At 41.9% G+C, this 20699-nt stretch overlaps 2 protein-coding genes across 5 annotated transcripts in view; one reads left to right on the top strand and one right to left on the bottom strand.

Moving 5' to 3' along the window:
- The window catches only part of Optix (optix), a 48344-nt gene extending 34341 nt beyond the window's left edge, over nt 1–14003 (top strand). Inside the window, exons 2-3 of one of the 4 annotated variants that reach the window (XM_012367004.2) lie at nt 10478–10870; nt 11112–14003. In XM_012367004.2, coding sequence (XP_012222427.1) covers nt 10478–10870; nt 11112–11523 — 805 coding nt within the window. In that variant the 3' untranslated portion in view covers nt 11524–14003. Of the gene's footprint in view, nt 1–10474; nt 10871–11111 lie in introns of all 4 variants that reach the window. The other 3 variants (XM_012367005.2, XM_012367003.2, XM_067354087.1) reach the window with 3 other exon arrangements.
- Nucleotides 1–20699, bottom strand: part of LOC105672220 (very long chain fatty acid elongase 4-like) — a 170230-nt gene that overhangs the window by 115097 nt on the left and 34434 nt on the right. Inside the window, exon 3 of the mRNA XM_067354095.1 lies at nt 1087–1125. The gene's annotated coding sequence lies outside the window, so the exon portion shown is untranslated. The remainder of the gene's footprint in view (nt 1–1086; nt 1126–20699) is intronic.

A 20699-nucleotide genomic window follows, 5' to 3' on the forward strand; every position in this document is an offset into this window, starting at 1 on the left:
GTCGAGTCTCTCCGCCTAACGATGTGTATCCATGAAAGGATTGCAATTTGTTAACTGGGCCAACAATTTGCGGCTGCCCACGCATGACGAGGAGCATCGTATAATCAATCTTTTTTATTCATATTATTGCCGGGACGACGAGCAGTGACTGCTATTTGTATACGGCTCTTTCCTTTTCGGGTTGTCTCTCAAATTATAATACTTCATATTTCTTACGATCGCAAAGATTTATAGCAGTAGTTATTAATTATATTTTCTAAAGGAATACGGAGTGCGGGAGATCACGAAATTTTCGCGTATGCTATTACGCTAACAGAATGCCTGTGAATAAAAATATATATATATAATTTTTTTTTTTTTTTAAATAACTGCTTCTAGTCGAAAAACGTAACCCTAAACTGCCATCTTTGGCGGTTCACGAGCTGCTTTTTGCGCCGCAGCTTCTTACCCATTTTTTATCGCGCAAGAAATCGGGCTATTCATCCAGGCCGCAGAATTTTCGTTCATCGCGTCTCCATTTCGGGCGAAATAAACGTCTCGCAGTAATTCGCAACGCCACCACCGAGCGAGATCGCCGACGGAGACAGAATACGACGGCGAACGCACAGAAGAGCCGCAGAAAGAAAGAGAGGAGAAAGAGAGGGCATATTTCAGGAGCGAAACTTAATTTGCCCCGAAGTGTGCCACGGAACTCGAATCGATTCAAGAGCCCTCGAACCTCGGAGAGCCTCTAAGCGACGGCGCGTGCCTCAATCGGATGCCATTGAGGTTCCTCTCCTTTCCTCGTCATGCGATAATTGAGAGGCATCGATTGTGTAGCGGCTCTTTCGATCTCGCCCTGTTTCCCCGAGTCTCGCGAACAGTTAGAATTCGTTCCGCTGACGACCACCTACAAAGTAGGCTTCTTCGAAACACTCCCGGAATATAGCACCTGATTCGGAAACTATACGAACGCAAGTTTCCAAAGAGAGCGACGGTATCGGACAGTGAACTGCTACACATGCGCGCGAGACGTTTACGCGCATGAAAGTGGATGGGAGCAGTCTTTTGTACAATTACACAAGTATAATGAACGAATTCACTCACCGATCGTTGTACGCCAGCTAAGCACGCTTTCAGCTGCACCTGAAAAATTAATATACATTAATATACATTTTAATTATTATAAATTATATCATATATTTTCTGTATATTTATTATTATGTATTATTTAATGATTTTTAATGTGCTTAAAACATAACTAAATAAATTGCATAAGTAATTATTCAAAAGTTTTGATGAATATTTAATAAATATTTTAACAAATATGTTTATTCGCAAATATATCATCAAGATAAATACGTACGTATTAAATATGTATTGTTAAAAAAGGATTCCCAAACTTATATAAAATTTAAAAATGAAGGGAAATATTGTTTTGACCAAAAAAATATAAAATAAGTATGACGAAATCGCGAATTAGTAGTAAATTTATTATTCACGTAGTATTAAGCTGTTCTGCAAATTTTTAAATACATTACTTGCGTACAATTCGTCAAATTCAAATGAAATATACGTGCCAACCTAAAATTCGAATTCGGACCTCCATCTGCTTCGCATTTTTGTATAGAAATTTTTATATCTTTATCTAAATTTTCCTAAAGTTAAACAAACTCGTGAAGTAAATCCTTGATTTTGAAAAGTAAAATACGCGAATTGGGAGAGAGAGAAACTTTTATTCGACAGTGCGCGTAATTGCGGTATTCATCGATTCTTCAATGAAGCGGAACAATCTAAAGCGGGTGGAGCAGATTTTACAATACTTTAGACAGAATACAAATTACTATTATTTAAATATGTACAATTATGTACATACATAATTGTACATATTTAAACAACACGCGCAATTCCAATTACATACACACCGCAATTAGAATCAAGCTTCCACATCTTTTCTTTTGATTTTCCCTTCTTTTCTCCCTTATTTTCTCATAACTTCACATTTCTGACTACCTGATCACATTAAAATGAAAAGCGAGTGGAAAACGCGAAGACAGCATGCAGTACTATTGATCCGTTACCAAAGAGATCACGCTTGGTTTGCTCTGATGTTATCTGTCTATATTAAAATTATTACATGGTATCTCTTGTCTTTCAATAGCTCTCTCACTTCAACGTCATGTTGTTAGATAAATGAGAAATGGCGGGAAGACAGTGAAGAGTAGAAAAAAAGAAAGGAAAAATGAAAAGAAAAAATAGGGAAATTCGACTGTAGGTGAACATCGTAAGTTCCTTTTACTCTCTTTTCCACTCCCACCCCCCCCTCCTCCCGCCACTCTCTCTCTCTCTCTCTTATTCTGATTCCATCTACGGCATCACCTCGCCTGACAAAAAGAACCCTACGCACACGTTTAGGATACGTTAAGAGGCCCTTCACGGTGTTTGCCGGCAAACACCCTTCGTTCTGGCGTTGCCTCGATGGCGCCCCTGCTACCTCATGAGACGAGGCATTCGTGTCCCTACCGCTCTCGCACACAAACGGAGTCTGATTACATATTAATTATTTACCGAGCGATTTCTGATGTACCTACCGACCGTCTCCGCCGGAACGGGTCATTAAATTAAATGAAACGCCGAATTCCCGCGTAGCGTGTCCCCGTGAATATTCACGCGCCACGCATTCTAATTCCAATGGCAAAAACCGAAATTCAGAGTATGCGAAATGCATTGCAGATATCAAGAAAGTAATGTGAACATGCTGTATATATTTTTATCTCGCCGTTTGGATTTTAATGTGTCTAAGATTTTTTTAACAGCAAAAACCGGATAAACACGCTAATTTCAGTTATTTCTATAAACGAAGATAATGTTCCTCCTTTATTGATAACTTCCGTTCGTTTATTCGTCGTCCCATTAAATGTCTTCATCTAAGCTTTCTTTAATCAATTGTGAGGTACTTGGAGGAATGCCATCCGGTGCACCGCTGCATCATGTAAGATTCACGGAAGCGGATAAAAACAAGATCTGTAATCAGTGTAAAACCCAGAAAACACGCCGTGCGGTCCCAACTTTAAAAGCACTCTAGGTAGTCGATTGTAGACTCTCGAATCATTAACCTGTCGATTAGCTGATTGCTCGAACAAGACGCAAGCGGTCATTTGAGGTTCGCGGAAGTACACGTCCTCGAATTTTCGCCTCATTTATCTCGCTTCAGTGCAGATAACATTTTTTCATTATATGGGTAATTTTTTTCCGAAAGAGATTAAAGATAATTACCCTCTGTCGGCTGCTAAAAATGAACATATATATATATATATATATATATATATATATATATATATATATCCACGGATTGAAACAACAGGATTAGTATTGACCGCATATCCTCGTTGTAAAATACCGGAGCAAAGATTTAATTTTCGGAGATTTTTCCCACGGAGAATGTCCCGCGCGCGGGAACCGGGTACCTCATACGAACGCCTGGGCAAACACTCGACGTGTCTACGCTCCTGTAGGAAAATGTTTGTCGTCGTCTCTAGTCAATGAGCGCGTCTTTCAAAAGGGAGAGAGAGAAAGAGAGAAAGAGACGCGCGATGCCTATTTCGCTAATGCAATATGACTATCATCATGAGACCGCGCAATGGCAAATTTAAAAATCAATACGCCGTATCGGAACTCAAATCTGCATCTCGTTGAAGTTCATAATTCTTTTTAAGTAGAATTGCATTCGCATTTTCTAAATAATTTGGCTTGATCTCAGATATTATTACTTAACACTTCACTTATCTTTTTCTGACAATATTTATTTTATCGTCAAAGTGAAATCTAGAACGTTTATTTCAATACCAAGGTCAGTGCTAGTGTAATATACAGATTAATGGACTACAAAATTAATATGATAGCTATCATGCCGTCGTTAACGTATAATTAGAGTTATATTAAATTCAACACGGTATACAAATCAATGACGTAAACCCAGGACTGCTCTAGTAGTCGTACGGCGCGATTATTAATTATACATCAAACGATAACATATCATAAATTATACTATTCGGCTTACGTCAGATAATTAAGTTCAATATAAGTAAGTCAAGGTAATGTCAATCATTGTAGCCACGTCTATAATTTCAAATGCAAATGTAAGGCGTTAATATATTGTAGTTAAATAGCATACATATGTAGCAATAAAAATATCATGCAGTCGTGCGAATATTGATTTCTATAAGATAAATTCTCATTTTCTAGGAAGCATGCGGTCGTGAAAAACGCTTGCCGTCCCAAGCAAACGGGAAATTCGCCTAAAGTGAAAGCACGACCGCAACGAGAGACGAGAGACGACGCGTGGGTATCGGTTTTCGGCCGGTGCGTCGCGGTGTGCACTTAAAAATCTTCGCAAACATATATCGAGCCCCGCGGTGGCTGGCTGCGCGACGGCGGAACAAGTGAGGTCGCCACGTCAGTGGATACTCTTTGTTCGCGGGCAAACATTTGCTCGGTTTCTCAGGGGCTCCCGAGACAAGGCGACATAAAGACGGAAAGGATCGGCCTGTCAACTCGGGACTCTCTGTTGTCCGGGTCAGAAAATGCAAACCGCCACTCTACTCGTCGGTGCGATGTATTCCGTCGCCATGTTGCGGCGAGGAGACGGTCTCCCGATGTTGGCCCGGATAAAAATGTTGCAAATCATGGGCTACCTGTCCGTTGGTGCCGCTTCGCTCGTCGCGCTGCCACTTCGAACATCTCCGGCGTAATGCGCGAGCAGACCTCTTCTTTGTTTCAAGCGGCGTTATCCGCCTAATGCAACCTCGGGGTGGGAAAAGGATGGCGTGATAAAGTTGCACGGATGCGCCGCTGCCTTTGTAGGCACTTTGTTTCGCACGATGGTGATAACGTTCTATTTGATCTAAAGTATAAAACGCGATTTATCCGATAATTCGTGTTTTTTAATCTTTTATGAAAAATATTTTTTTTACAATAATTATATATTATTTTCTTCTCTTAAAATGGAAAATATGTAAATGAGAAATTATTTTTAACTCGATTATCATTTTATTTGAACTATGCAAATAATTTCCACGAGTATTTCAGACGAACATCAATTTATCACTTCATCAAACTGTCAATCAGTCAAAGAGGTTTCTTTTACAACAATCTTATATTCACTTATGTTGTTTGCTCATTTTATGACCATAAGTGAAACGCGTCAGAATGCGTCGCGCTTTTCTCCAGAGACACAAGCACAGAGAACGGGATAACAGCGAGCGAGCAAAAGGGAGAAAGAGAGAGAGAGAGAGAGAGAGAGAGTAAAAAGAGGGCTGCGATAGCGAGAAAAGAATTGAGCATCGGGTTCCGAGTCGAGCAAGCGGGCCCGTATCGTTTTAACGTCTCTATTAGCGGCTATTAAAAATGAGCTAGCATCGGAAAAAAGAAGTTGAGAAACGAGGGCGAAACGACAGGCAGCGACGGAGAGAGAGCAAAAGAGACACGAGGGGGGTCCGCAGTAGCCTCCCTTGAAATCGCGGGACCTCTGTTCACATGCCGTCTCTTCCTCGTACCGGTATCCAGTTACCTTTTGTGGAGGACTTCGCATGGCTCAGATTCTCGAACGATATGTACTCCATTGTGCGCACCGGGTATTTAGCATCGGCACGGGGTTGGTCCGAACGAGGGGTCGAAAGGGGGAGGGGAAGGTCGGGGAGGTCGGTCTCGTACCACGCACGAAATCCACGGTGTCCCTTGACACGGGGTAGATTCTGTTAAAATGATATCCCTCGTCAGTCTCTCGCTGCTCTTAAGATAGATCTGCTCGCGATATCGGACTGAAATCGATCGCTCTTTTTCTACACTGCGCCGTATAAAAGAGAGAGAAAGAGAGAGAGAAAAAAATGAAAGAAATCGTAGAAACTTGTTCGCGTGGTGAAGGATTGGGGCGGTATTTGCTCCGCAATGTCATGATTTCAACTCGAAAGAAAAGCGAAAAACACGCTGGCGTTGATCGGCTTGTTATAACACGTTTTACTACTGTGAACTTAGAAGAGATCAAAGTTCAACAGTTAATATTCTATATATAATAAAAAGTGATAATTACAAAAAACATATGTGCATATCATTTTATATGCTAATTTTCACATTCTTTCTCCCTCTCTCTCTCTCTCTCTTTCTTGGTCTTTCAAGAACGCTCATTGTCAGCGCTCATATTAACACCGGAGTTAAACTTGTCGCGTTACGTATACACAGTGATTGAAGTTAGAATCACGAAGACACGACGGCAACGCAATTTCTCAGCGTAATTCCGAATAATTCGAATAAAGCCGGACACTTGTCTCCCCGGGGCTCGCGGGACAAAAGCCGCGCACCTTTCACCGCGTGTTTCTCGATCGGGGATCAATGGGAGCTACCAACGCCGAACACGACCATCTTGCGCGTAATTACAGTAGCTTCCGTCACGGTTTGAGCCCTGGTCATCGTCCCCGTGCATAATACTTTATAATATACGGCGGGATTCCAAAAGTGACTCGTCATGCGGCATAAATACTTTAACGGCGGCGGCGCACCGTCCTCCACCTCGCCGCCGCCGCCGCCGCCGCGCGGCTACGCCGTTGCTGCACCTGATACTTTCCCCCGGCACGCTGATGAATTTCTTTTTTAATCACCGCCGCGTCTCGCGCCGAAAGTACAACGTCACCTGTTGGCCTTTGCCATCGCGCGGCTCTTTCGGCGCTGCGATTCGCCACGCGAATTCGCGCGAGCGGACGCGCGAGCGGCCGCGTAAATGCATAACGAAGTGCGTACGAAATCGTTTTTAGTACACGCAGAAGAGCGAACGGTGAAGAAGCGAATCGAGTTTGTTGCGCGTCTTTACCCGCAATTCAGATAAACTTTTTAACAGAACTTCGTTTCCAAATGAAGCCATTGTATTCTATAAAAAATTTAAGAAATATATGACAGAAAGCGTCAGAAAAAAAAGTTAACTTTTCCACAACTTATGTCTACGCGCATAAACGCGCACATAAACACTTTCGTTGTTCTAGATCATTAAAATTATGTTAGCTGCTGTATTGTTTCGTAAACGAGGTTATCAACGCTAAGACAGTGTGCAAAAAGTCTGTTTACTGTTTTACTGGCCAAGGTAGTAATTATAATGGTACATACGCTTCATTAATCTTTTTCCGAACACCGATGGGAGGAAAATTTAATGCTAGTCGCCGAAGAGAGGAGACCGGCATAATTCGATCGTAAATTATTCTACAACTGGTTCCCCAGCGGATCCACGCTTAATCCCTTATTGGCGTGCATAGAAATATTTAGAAGATATTACGAAGATGTGTAAATTCATAAGTAATAGTTCTGCCAAGCAAGAATTATGGGCATGCTGATTCAATACACTGCAAATATATAAAGTGATCGGAGAGAGAAAAGATGATTAAATAATAATGTATGATCGCTGCAATCACTGCAATTGAAGAGTGAAAATTGAAGGATAAATATCACAAATAATATTCCAAAATATAAAAGAAAAATATTTTGAATTTTATGTTTACAAAAGTATTGTTTTGTAATTTGGTTCCTCAAGTTGCTTAGTTTAATATTTTAAAACTTAGAATGTTATTTGGCTGAGAATTGTGTTAACGCGAAATTTTTAATTCAATATAAAAGACCATTTAAATAAAAAAAAAGTCATTGTATCGATACGAATAACCTTGCGGTATCGAAATCTTTCAATTTGTCGCCTATCAGAACACAATTAGCACAGACCACGGCGCTACACGGTGCAACGAAATTCGACCGCGGAGCTTTAATGCCCCTTTTATGCACGCCGAAAAATTGACACCCGAGTCTCCGCGCTTTAATGCCACGACACTAAGACGATCTCAATGGGGACGATCGCCGTGGAATATCGTGTGGGACGGGACGGAAGGCCCTGGCACATAATAAGTCGTGCCGCCTCGTGCGGGTATCTCGTGAAAGGACGAAGATAAAGGCCAGCGGTCCAGGAGCATAATTAAAACGCGTCGGCAGTCTCGCGTATGCAGGCGAAAACGTGACTGAAGGGCGAGGAGAAAGGTGAGAGCGTGGGTGAAAGGATAGTAAAAGAAGTAAAAAAAAAAAAAAAAAAAAAAAAATTAAAAATGCAAAAATTGAACTCGTATAAAGCAAAAAAAAAATAATGAAATTTGATATTTAAAGAAACACAACATATTATACACATATCGAGAGCTGCATACTAGCGAAAATGAAACAAAGAAGATAAATGTATAGGAACAGATATCAGATCACAAAGGAGAGACAAATGAACAGATAATTAAAAACGTAATTGATAAAGCGGAGTTCGATTCCACATGATAGCGGATCTTGAGTTACGCGTTAATAACTCCACTCGTCTTTGTGCCATGACCATGCTGGCGCAAAATCAAAATCAAACGGCGCGTATTCAGGGACGATTATTTCATTATTCACGAGTGTAATTCAGCCACGATCGAGCCCCGATTGCGTTGGCAAGAGCATGACGCTATTTCATCTGATTAACACACCGCGTACTTTTTAGCTCTCCAGTCGCGGTGCTACGATCGGAGAGATTATTTCAGCGCCATCGTCAGAAGGATTCGCCTCTGCGTCGACGTGTCACATTAATCTATCTGAGTACGCCATTAGGCGCGATGAAAAGCGAGCTTGCATGAATATTCACGTAGAATCATAAAATGCAAGACGCATTTCGTGGCGTTAATTAAATAACCTTAAGCGAGAGTGTATTCCGAGCGTGATAAGGCTCGTGAAAAACGGCACTAATTCTTTTTTCCTCTTACTAAGACTTTTTATGTCTTTTTCGTAGAACGCTAGTAATTACGGGATCTATTTTGAGTACATTGAAGGCAAGCATGTAAGTTTTAATAAAACGTTAGAAAATTCCAAACGGTGTAACAGTAATAAAAATGTAATCTTACTGTTTTTCTCAGTAGAAGCTAAAAGTTTAAAAATTACGGATATCGTGAATAAGATCGACCTGCATCTCGAACGTGTTCTCGGGGGCGAGAGGTTCGCTTCGAAGTTACCATTCGTCGCAATCGGGGTTTTTCTCCCCGATCGCGAGAGAGAACGAACAATTCGACGTTTCCGCCTCTCGAGAAGGCGTTACCGTGGTAACAGTACGAGCCCGACTCGAGACTCGATTAGCAAAGAAAATACGAGAGGATCTCGGAAGCCCCCGCTACAGGATCGATTTGCGGCCGAGAGGCTTTTAAGACGACCGCGACGCCTCATTGTCTTTAGCAGAATGGCGAACGATTCTCGCGAGCGCTCTTCATCCTTGTATTTCCAAGCGGGAGCGATTCTTTTTTTCCCTCCCTCGCAATCGCAATCGTCGATAGGCGATAAACACGATCGTTCCCTTCCTGAAGTAACGGGCTCTCTCGAGGACATTTATCGAGTCGACCTCCGTTTTCCGCCACTTCCGGCTGCTCATCACGCGTAACCTTAACGTCCGCTTTCCCATCGCAGAATTCCGCGATCGATCGGCCGCGATTCGATAAGGCCGATTCCCAAGATTGTAATCTTGCGACCTCGCAAGTTCTCGCGTCTTAACGAGTTAATCCAATCGGGATATCGCGACAATCTGAACCCTTTAATTACCGCTTAGATGACGCCCACGGTTCTTAGGCCCCGGCATAATACGCGTAGATCGCGGCATAATACCCTTCCGCCGAACAAAACGCGCCGAACACACGGTTGTGTTTACGCACGGTCATCCGTCATTTCGCGCGTGTGTGAAGTTTACCGTGTTTTTCCGTATCTATCCGTGATCTGCCGAGTAATGAGGTGGATCCCTCCTTTATGCGAGAGCCGTCGTCGGGAATCGTCGTTACTCTCCCGTGAATCCTCGCCTCCTCACCTGGGAAGGATGAGCGCGCTCATTAATTACGACCGCGCTCTTCGCGGCGATGACTGGAAACAAAGTGTTTTCAGCGCACATCCACGTGTACAACCACCGCGATGTGCCACCTTAAGCGGGAACGAATTAAAATTCCCACCGCGACCACACTCGCACACCTACGCGCCTTCCCTGCCGTCCCGCTCCTGCCGGCGAGCTTGACCAGTCTAGAGTTCAAATAGTCAACGATTTTTTGTTCTTCTTTCTTCAGCTAACGATCTTCTTCATTGACTTCGCGTAACAAGGCGATGGGATTGCTAAAATTAGACACGGAAGATTCGCTGCTCGTGCGAACGTAATCTCTCGCATGGGCATAATATATCGTGGATACTTTTGGAATTTTCGGCAATAGCCATTGTAATCATAATTTTTTTATATTAGTCAGAAAGAATTTGAAAATAATACGTTTCACTCTTCTATCAGAGTATGTTAATTTCATATTCTTTTATTACGTTTTATCGCTAAAATATTGGCTAAGTCTCATCCGACAACAACTGTTTCCTGATTCTCAATCTTCTCAGTCGTACCGATAATTCCAGTTCATAATTGCAAATTACGTGTTATTTGCAGCAGAATGCAGCAACAATCAGGCCAAGGGAACGGAAACGCGCGGCGCAATCTAAGCCCGGGGCCTGGCAGCAGCAGCGAGGAGTCCGACATTTCGCTCGGTGGAACATCGCCACCGTCGCCGAGTTCCTCGCCGCCGCCGAACCATCAACCGTCCCCGGTCCCTCTCGGATCACTCGGACCTCTGCCAACTCCATCCTTGAATTTCCGTTTCGATCCTACGCAACCGCACTTTCGCTTCGGCCATACGACGGCTTTCAAGTTTCCACCGACGAGCTTCCGATTCGGACCGCATAGTCCGCAGCCTAATCATCCGAACATGCCGGGCGGAGGGATTTTCAGGTTCACGGAGTCCAGCCCTTTCCAAGCTGTGGGACCTAGGGGTGATCCGGCGTCGAGGTAAGTTTCGCATGTGACTTTGTCGTAACGAGCTCCTTCTCGAAATATTTTCTTATTAAAATGTTTCCTTTTACGAAATCGATTTTGACTTTTCGCTATTCTTATTATAATAAAATAAATATTGCGTTATTATTCGCAAATATCCCCTGTGCAACTGTATTAATAAATCTATATAATTTACTATTACAACAAGAAGTCGTATATAACAGATCGCGATTCTACTAAACTGTATTTTCTCCAGAGAAAATGCAGTTCTTTCTCTCTTCGATTACAGATTGCCAGATCCGTTGGGGTTACCGCCGCCGAGACTCCATCCGCACGACGGCCTACTGCACCACCCACATCCCCAGCATCAGCTGTCCGAGGGAATATCCAGGATATCCGAAGCGTCGCGACTATCCGACGGTGGGTTATCTCGCCTGTCGGACAGCTTATCGGAGGCCCACAGTCCGCCATTGATGGCGGCGAATCTGTCGGTCACGGGTCCGCTGAGAGTGGCTGTACCTAGCCCGCACACCCCCTCTTCCCGAGGTAGTCCGCCCCCTCGTCAGCCGACACCTCAGGGTCAATCTCAAGGTCAGGGACTGATAAGGGTCGCCACACCGCCGCCGAATCCGAAACCGCAAATCCACAGACCGTTCTCGCCCGCGTGATACAATAAGGGCGACGAATTGGAAGACGCCGTCGACACAGACAATCGTCTGACGTCGAGAAAGATCTACCAGTGTGATGACGTCGCGAGCGAGCGTTTCGAGGTGTTGTGAAGGCGGGGGAGCTAATCACCGGGTGACAATCTGGCATTGAAAAAGGAGGTTTTTCATGGAATGACAGATCGATCGCCAGTCAACTGCAAAATGCGAAGAAAAATCGGTTGTGTCTAGAAAAAATTTTGAGTGTGAACGGTGCAGTAAATTTGATACGCGAGATGCTGAAGAGCATTTCGCAATTTTGTGAAAATTGACGTATGGACTAGGATCAATGAATACGTTGAAGTTATTACACGGAGATTATTCGAAGATAGGTGTAAGATAAATCGATATCTAGCAAGATGGCTTTCTTCCGCGACAACATCAATTAGACATCATCGAAGAGCAGATTCCAGGAGCTTAGAAACAATCGATGTATATGTGAAGCTGAATCAACGATACCCATGTGTAGAAACATTGTTGGAAGTTTTACTCGAAAATATATGAAAGCGATACTGCACTAAATCTTAGGAAGAATCCGTTTGGTTATGTGATCAATGGAGCTGTCGACACAGCTCACCCGAGGAAGCAGTTTCCGATACGCCCTTACAAAACGCGAAAGAGACTAGTGCGGACAAGTGTGTGCGAATTAAATAAGTGCAATCTCTCAGATTCGGAAAAAGTAAAAAATCGAATGGTCAGGGTGTGTATATAACAATAGTTAAACATTAGTGGCTCGTCTGTTCGGCGAAACCCAAGAACGAGATGCAGTGAGTTTCATAGTCTGTAAATAGTGCCGCTTTCTAGCCGATACTCCCTATCGTGAATGGTCTCCGGAATCGAGTCGAATAGTAAACTATACAGAATTTTCACAAAAGAAGCGACTACGTATTTATTTTACAGAATACTCTTTCGTTATCATTAAATTTTTTGTTTCCGAAAACATGTTTGGAAATATGTCTTAAAAAATGTCAAAAGAAAAACAAGTTTATGATTAAAAAGTAAATTTTTATTTTTTTTATATAATAAAATTATATATAAACCATTATATAGGTCTATACATAATTTTTTTAATTAATTAGTTTCTTTCTTTTATTACACAAGTATTAACTTGTTTTGTGAAAAGCCTGTATTTTGCCGAAACGTCCAAATGGCAATGTACAAGGCGACGAAGCGAGAACGCAAGGGAACTCCAAGTTGAACTCGCTACAGCAGTGGTCTCAGAGTCGTAGGCTAACGCTTAACGCACGACAAACAGGACTATCTAATATGTAGCCATAGGCAGAGACCACTACGTGACATGCGACGTCGATATTGAAAAATCGAAAAATGACGTGGCTGTTGCAAAATATTTGCTATTTCCAAGAAGAGTTTTTTTTTTTCAAAGTAAATAAAACTGCATAATAATTGTGCATCTAAATTATTAATTACATCACAGAGGTTATCGGTCAAGTCCACTCCCATCTCGCAATTATACTTCTTTCTTAATAGCTTTCATTTTTTCCGCGCTAATTACGCATGTTTTTTTCAAAAAAACCGCTTTTATTAAGATCATTCTAATCCGACAAATCTCTTCATAAAAGTAATTTTGTGGTTTTTTTTATATTTTTCTAAATCACGCTAATTCAATTATTCAGTTTTTTTATGAATACGTTAAAATTCACAACGAAATATATTCTTATGGCTATAATGTTTAGTTCCTTACTTCATGAATTTGTGATATCTTAAAGCTATTTTGGGACTTTAGTTACGTTCGTAATATGATTGTAAATGTATTCTACTGTATCACACATCATTGTAATCTCCTTTACGAAGAGAGAGTAAGAAATCTTGATAATCTAAATAAAATGACAGTCAAGTCGAGTCTAAACGAGAGAAAAACGCGACTTATTCTGTAGATGAATGGCTAAGTGCGAACTTCAAAACAAACAAGCCAATTTACGCTCTCCTCCCTACGCCAATTCCCTTCCCGTTAAACTAAGTAGAAACTAGCGACTTTGTATATTTCATTAATCGCCTGGCTCTTTGGGAAGGACCTGCGTCACTCCGGGAATAAAAAAAAAAGAATATAGAAGAGAGTTTCGAGGCCGAGTATGGCCAATCGATCCTATTAAGCGCGAGACGATAGAAACCTCACGCTTTCGCCCTCCTCTTTGTAGATAGACTCGTTTAGCGAAATTCTTGTATAATCCGTCTTATAAATATGAACATATTATACAGTATATTATACATATATAATATACATAAATATATATATGCTATAGGTAAAAACACGTAATTTACCTAAAGACTATCGATGCGGAATTATACATATATAAATATATGAAGAAGAAATGAAGCATTATTATTATATTAATATTATTAATATTAATATTATTATTATTTGCGCCTGTACATACACAACCGCGCGAAAATATATTAACAGATTATTATGACATTACAATGAACCATCATGAGTATTTTGTCCGCATCATCGTATCCATTATACGTCCTGTCCCGTCCTGACTGTTAAACGGAGTGGCAAATTTCGCGCATAATCCACGGAATGTGTTAAACGCATCGACGCATTAAAATGGCTTAACATTTACGCGGCGCGATTCTACAATGTTGAACATACACGCGATTACACGATAATAAAATTGCTATCACAACCTCAGCCCGGCATATGGTTCCTCGTATCGTCGCACGGCATACGCGATGTATTATATTTCTAAGGATTAAAAACGTGCATGCGCGTGTGTGTATGCCGGAATTCTAATCATTACTTTATTTATAAGACTCTCTCATTAGCAATTTCTCATTATGTTCGCGTGTCGCTCCGCGATTAAAACGATACCGCGCGAGAAAGAGCGCGCCGTTGCTGAAATCGCCCGTACTTCCCACAGGTTCGCACGTCACACGCCGCTTCCACGCCAGGCCGTCGAAAAATTGCGGAGTCATCGGCCGTTAACGATCTTAGAGTCGTGTCCAGACGATCTTTTTTCGTCGAAGGTCAAAAGCGAGTCGATGGAACTGAGTCGAGCACGAAATGCGGAGTTAGAGCGCGATGAAGGAAGGACGGATTAGCGACGGTGCGACGGCGAGTGAGAGAGAGAGGCAAATGGGCAGATAAAACCGACGGCGAAACACGAGAGGAGGCGGATAGAGCGAGAAAGAGAGAGAGAGAGCATAAAACGGTGAAGAGGCAGACAGATAGAGTAGTTGCGCGATAACGCAGCGTGGGCGGGTGTCGCTGACAATATGAACCAATCGCCTGGCCGCATTGCCTTGTAACCGATCCCGCGGGTTAACCAGGAACCAGAGAACATCGACCAAGACTCTCCCGAAAAGCCGATATGCCCAGGGCGCACGCCTAAGCTCTCTCTCGACGTCGACTCCACCCTGTCCGATGCCTCCACATGCGGCCACTTCCTCTCTCTCTCTCTCTCTCTCGCTCCCTCCTGCCCCCACTTCACCGTATTTTCCTCCTCTTCTGTCGCACGTCGACCCCGTCTTTCCCCTTCGCCGGAGGTGCTCGGCAGCTGGGTAGATTTCTAGACGCGAAGATGGAGCCGTCGGGACGCGGGGAATGAAGCGATACGCGGACTTTTACGTAGACGACTCTCGACTCGCCACGGCGGCTTTCAAGCGGTGACTTTTAAGAGGAATCGTGGAGTCCGTGTCACGCGGCGGTGTATTATTTTTATGGTATGCTAAATCTTTTCTTCTCTCTTTTACAAGCGTTGTACAAGAGGAATTTAAAATAATAACTTTGGCATACAGTTGCAGCAATTAATCGAGCGAAATTTAAATTTCGAAAGATATTAATTTATGTGATTTTATTTATTAAGAAAGTATTGATAAAATTTACAAAAAAATATTAACTATTTATTTCTAATTGATCAAGGAATTCACAACAGTATCAATCAATGATCGAATTTAAACATATAAGTTTACTATTGAAAAAGTTATAAGATCCATTCTGCAATATAATATGTACATTAAGAGAAAAAAAACCGGAATTCTTAAATAAAATAAATAGCGAGTCTTGTGAGCGTCTAACTTATTTGTAGAAAAACATGAATTTTGACTAACAGATCGTATCAACAACTTTTCAAAGGGCCGTAGAGAAAGAGAGATTGAAAAACGTTACGTCAGAAGCCCGGAACAACTGTTCGTTGTGTATGTGTGTAACGTACACGCGCTCGCAGGAATTTCGTACGGTGGAATAAAGGGATGGGTGTCGCGATTATCGATAGGCTTCGGTGGCGTGCACCGTTTTCAAGGTACATCCAATATGGCGTGAAAAGGTCCGCTCTGTCTCTGTCTACCCTCGCTCTACTATCGTTTATCTCCGTCGTGCACTCGATGGCACGGTCGCCGTCTTGCCGGTCGTGTTTTGACAGTTGCTGCTCTGACACCTCTGGCGCATTCATTAGGAAGTGGTTCTCATGGTTAACGTTAAGAGGACAGTATTAAACTCTCGAGAGGAGAGCGGCTCGGAACAAACAATCGCGAAACACTTTCGATCGCTTTCCATTCTTTAACTTAAAACCAGTTGAAATGTTAAAGCAAATATTTTAATGCAGGAAAATATAAGTGATTATAACAGTAAGTTATTCAAATGTCGCAATAAAAATATATTGTTACATAAAACACTTATTTTCGTGATATTATTAGATCTTAAAAATTATATAAACGTTATTTACCTAACAGTTAGTAAAACATAAAATCTCTTAATTATTTAAAAAAATATATGTATAATTTAATATAAAAATCCATATATGATACGCGAGATTCCAAGTCTACATGATATTCTAGTTGAGAGCCGCTAACTTTGGGCTCCAGCTGTCCGGATTTAGATGTTTAGGATAATGCGGTGTGGTCGGGGCCTTACAACGAAATAATGTAGTCCACTCTGAATGGTAGAGACGCGGAATGAGAGCGATGGCGAGGGGCGAAAGGTGATGAACGTCGAGCGAGGCGAGTGAGCGAGCGAGATGCAAGAGCGCGCGTCGAAGGGAACGAAACGGAGAGAAGGGCCGGGGAGCGAAAGAGAGTAGCGACTGAGTAACCATTTCTCTAGTGGTTATTTGTAGACAGATTCGACACCCCGACAATACCGCGAATATCATAATGGGGCCGGCGCAGGGGTCCTCCCGCTACGGTGGAGCCCCGGTGGAGATTACGCCCATCAGGTATTTGTTGTAGGTCTTAGGTCGATCCGATGGGCCCGACATCGCGGGGAGGTGTGAAAATGACGGTAAATCTTCGCTGGATCTTTTTAAAATCGGCGCACGCCATTGTTGCGGTAAAGAAGTTTTCGAGGCTTTCGCCACGGTCCTGCGCTCGATCTCCTCTTCCGGCCACGCCGATCACGGATCATGGGCTCTTAGCTGCTTAAGGGCCCGAGAAGGACTCGGGGAAAAGCGTGAAATGGAAAAAAAGTGGGCATTGTGGGAATCATCGGCGTCGCGGAATAATGGTGCAACGATGACGCGGAATGGCACTCGCTCGCGCGCCGATGAATCGCGCTCTGATTTATTTACTCTCGCCTCGGCTAGTGCCGAAAAATCAACAAATATTTGTAACATCGATCGTCACGCGGTAAGGGCTTTATTTGGTTAAGGGGATCTGTTTTCAGCATTTTTACGAGCGGTTCGGCTCAATAGTAGTTAGCGGCAAGCTAGTATTTTTATCTATGATATCGTGTGATTTCATAATCAATTTATCTCTTCGCCAAATTTTTTCATTACTGCCATTTTTTCAATTTAATTGTAACATCGATAACTCTATAATATTGATTGATTGATTTTTTTTGTTTCACAGAATACATACTCTCAAAACGTCACTGATGAAAGATTAGAAAAATGCGAATGTTCCCATCGTTCGTACATAGGAGTTTGCTTAAAATGTCACTCGCGTCTCGCCGTAACCCGTAATGAAACACCCCTCTACAGATTTTCAGTTCGAAAATCGGCGTCTCAATTTTCACGTGGGGTCCCGATCTAGGTTCACACGGGGTTAATGAGAGGTTAGATATAACTTGCTATTCTGTGCCATAATGTGACACCGGCGTCCGTTTAATTTAAGTATATCCCGTGCATGGGACTTCAATGGGGGTGTGTCATACGCCACCCTTACGACCCCCCATAACGGGACGGCAGTAACTTCATGGGAAAAACAAAATATTATAGCAGCCGACACTCCTAACATTTTTTCTTGCAAAACAATGCAATATTATCAACCTAATGATAATAGTGTTAAGAATCTTATAATTCGATGAATTAAACATGTTAAACATTTATGATAAGTAAATATAAATTAAATTAATTTTTGTTTAAACAAAACTCTATGCGATAAATAAAATAAAACTTTATAAACTTATCGTCACTGCAAACAATTTTCTGAAAATATTGAGTTTCGTGGAAAAATATATATGATTTTCACCAAATGTACATAGAAATATTTCAGAATTAAAAGTAACTGCTTTCGAGCTTTTGCTATTATAAAACATTTCAGGTGAAATTTGCATAGGTTCTCGAAGATTCACTACGGAGCGTCTCTACGGAGGAAGCCTATACTGAATCGTGAGGTATCCGGAGCAGAGTATACATGGATATGTCAGGCGTCAGTGCCCTTACTAGGTACTAAGCCGCTTAGCACTATGGGGTTTATGTTGTGCCCGACGGGGTATCTACTAACTCCATAGAACTTATATAGGGACTCACACCCCGCCTACCGCGCATTATCTTATCCCCCATCCATACCCATGCTTCCATCATGACATTCGGTAGAATCTAGCGAAATGTCAGAATTTGCGACAATCTTGACATCCATAGCTGCGAGGAAATGGCATTTTGCGTCGCATTCATGTATTAATTGTTCTTCGACTCAACCAATCAAAATAAAGGACAATAGTTATTTATTAGACACGAGATTTAATCATCGTGACAATGTATGTGCTGCAAAGAGATAAGTATACTAAATTGCTTAAAATAAAATTTTCATGGATTTTCGCGTAAAGTAAACAATGCGACATCGTGTTTAAAATTTGTAAAGAATCATGTTAATAAATTACAAATATTATGACGATTTTAATTTTCCGATTTCTTTTTAATTAATTTAGAATATTTAAATGTTATTGCAATTTAATTTTTACCTTAATACAACATATAAGTTAGAAAAGAATACCTAATGTAATTTTGTACAAATAAAATAGAAAAATCGATACCGCTTATTAATTACAAGGTATATTACAAAGCATATTATTTTCAGTTTACCGATTTGATATAGCATCCTTTTAAACAGATTTCGGTCAATACAAAATGAATAAAAATCGCTTAAGCTTATTGCCATTGCAATTTGTACATAAAACAACTCTTCTCGTCATTCCCCATCTGGAAGACCGCTCTTAGCAACGTGGCTGGAAAACACTGCGAGGAACTTCCTGACGAGGGTATTACGCAAAACTGTATCGGCTTTTCCGTGTTTTGATTTCGCCCGGGAATCGCGGGGGTGAGGGACGAGGGAGGGAGGGAGGGAGGGGGTTTGCCCGATGGAGCGGGAAATGCCGGGAACGAGTAGGACAGATACTTAGCCGAGGACTAACAGCAGGCCGCGGATTAAAGGGAGCGAAATGTTATTATTGCAAGGGGTACGTCTGCGCCCCCGTGAGTACTAAGTAGCCCGGTTAAGTATGTTGTTTAAGCCAACACTGTAAGTAACCGTCCCCGGAGAAATTGCCGTGACGGCATTGCGACAAAGTCCAAACTCTACCACACCGATGGAAAATACTTTGCGCGGAGTGCCGTCCCGGCCAGATGGCTCTCGTAAATGCTCGCGTTTTCCGCGATGGAAAATCGAAACTCCGCACGTCATGATACAAGCGACGGTAAGAAGACACCGAAGTGTCATAGAACTTTAGGGCTTGTCGCGCGAAAGCGAGCTAAGACAGACTGATTGTGTACCGTCAGTAACTCATTTCGCACGTTAATAATGCAAGATCAGACAAATGATAATAAGTTTGGCGGAAAATAAATTTTGCATTAAGGCAAAATAAGAATGTATAGCAATATATTACTTAGTTAAATGCAGAAGCAGTTAAGAAGGATTTTATAGCAAGGTTACCGTATTAACCCAGTTTCATATTTTAAGAATCGTGCTGCAAGGCAGGATATTTTATCATCGAACGAAGAACTGCTGATTATTGCAAGAACTATTGCATATTATCAGATATGTTAAATATTATCGCGAGTGCTCGGCGAGAAAATTACACAGTCGCGGCTCAAGAGTAAGAATAATCTTGATGGAGCGATTTTTCCGAGATATCCCCGCGCCAGAGGGATTATGCCTATTTTTGATTCAGCAAATTTCAATCTACGCGAGAGGTGGCCGCGCGCGAATAATTTCGCCGGGTGATTGCAGTTTCTAAAACGAGGAGCCTTTGTACGGCGCGGGAATGACAAATGCACTTCCTTGAGCCGAGATTAAAATACGATATTGCCGCTATTAGGCCCCGGGTTTGAGCCTTTGCTCGCGATAGAACGGTAACAGACGTATAATTTCCTGGAAGCTTTGAATTGAACGGCTCTCTCGCTTCGCCGGGGCGAGTGAGACGAGTGTAACCGGCTTTCAAAGCTTTGAGGGTGAGGAAGCTCATTAACGAGAGCTTTCTGTTCCTTCGTTCGACCCGTTACTCCGACGTACACCTTCCATCCACTACCCGATATCCTTTACGGAGTCCTGAGACTTCAGCTACCCTTGCCCTGCTTTTACCGACGCAAACTAAATTCCTTACTTATGTAAATGCGGATTCGTTGGTGGTTGTAAATTTGGCAATCTATAATGCGATACCGCGCAAGTATTTCGAGATAGGAATATACAACATATTTGTTTACGTCGCCAAAAAAAACATTCGATATAAACTAATATACATTGAATGAATTTTCCCGACAATCATATACTCGGGAATATTTATTCGTTTTGGTCCTGATTTCTTTCATATAAGATCTTTATGAAAAATAAAAATCAAAGTATTGAATAATGTACCTACATATAAATAACATGAAAATATTCCATAAAAATATTTTCTATTTCGTTTGTGATTAATTGATAATAATTATACTATATTAAGTGATATTAATTCTAATAAAGACGATTTT

This window comes from Linepithema humile, chromosome 4 (genome assembly GCF_040581485.1).
Source record: "Linepithema humile isolate Giens D197 chromosome 4, Lhum_UNIL_v1.0, whole genome shotgun sequence".
NCBI classification, from domain to species: domain Eukaryota; kingdom Metazoa; phylum Arthropoda; class Insecta; order Hymenoptera; family Formicidae; genus Linepithema; species Linepithema humile.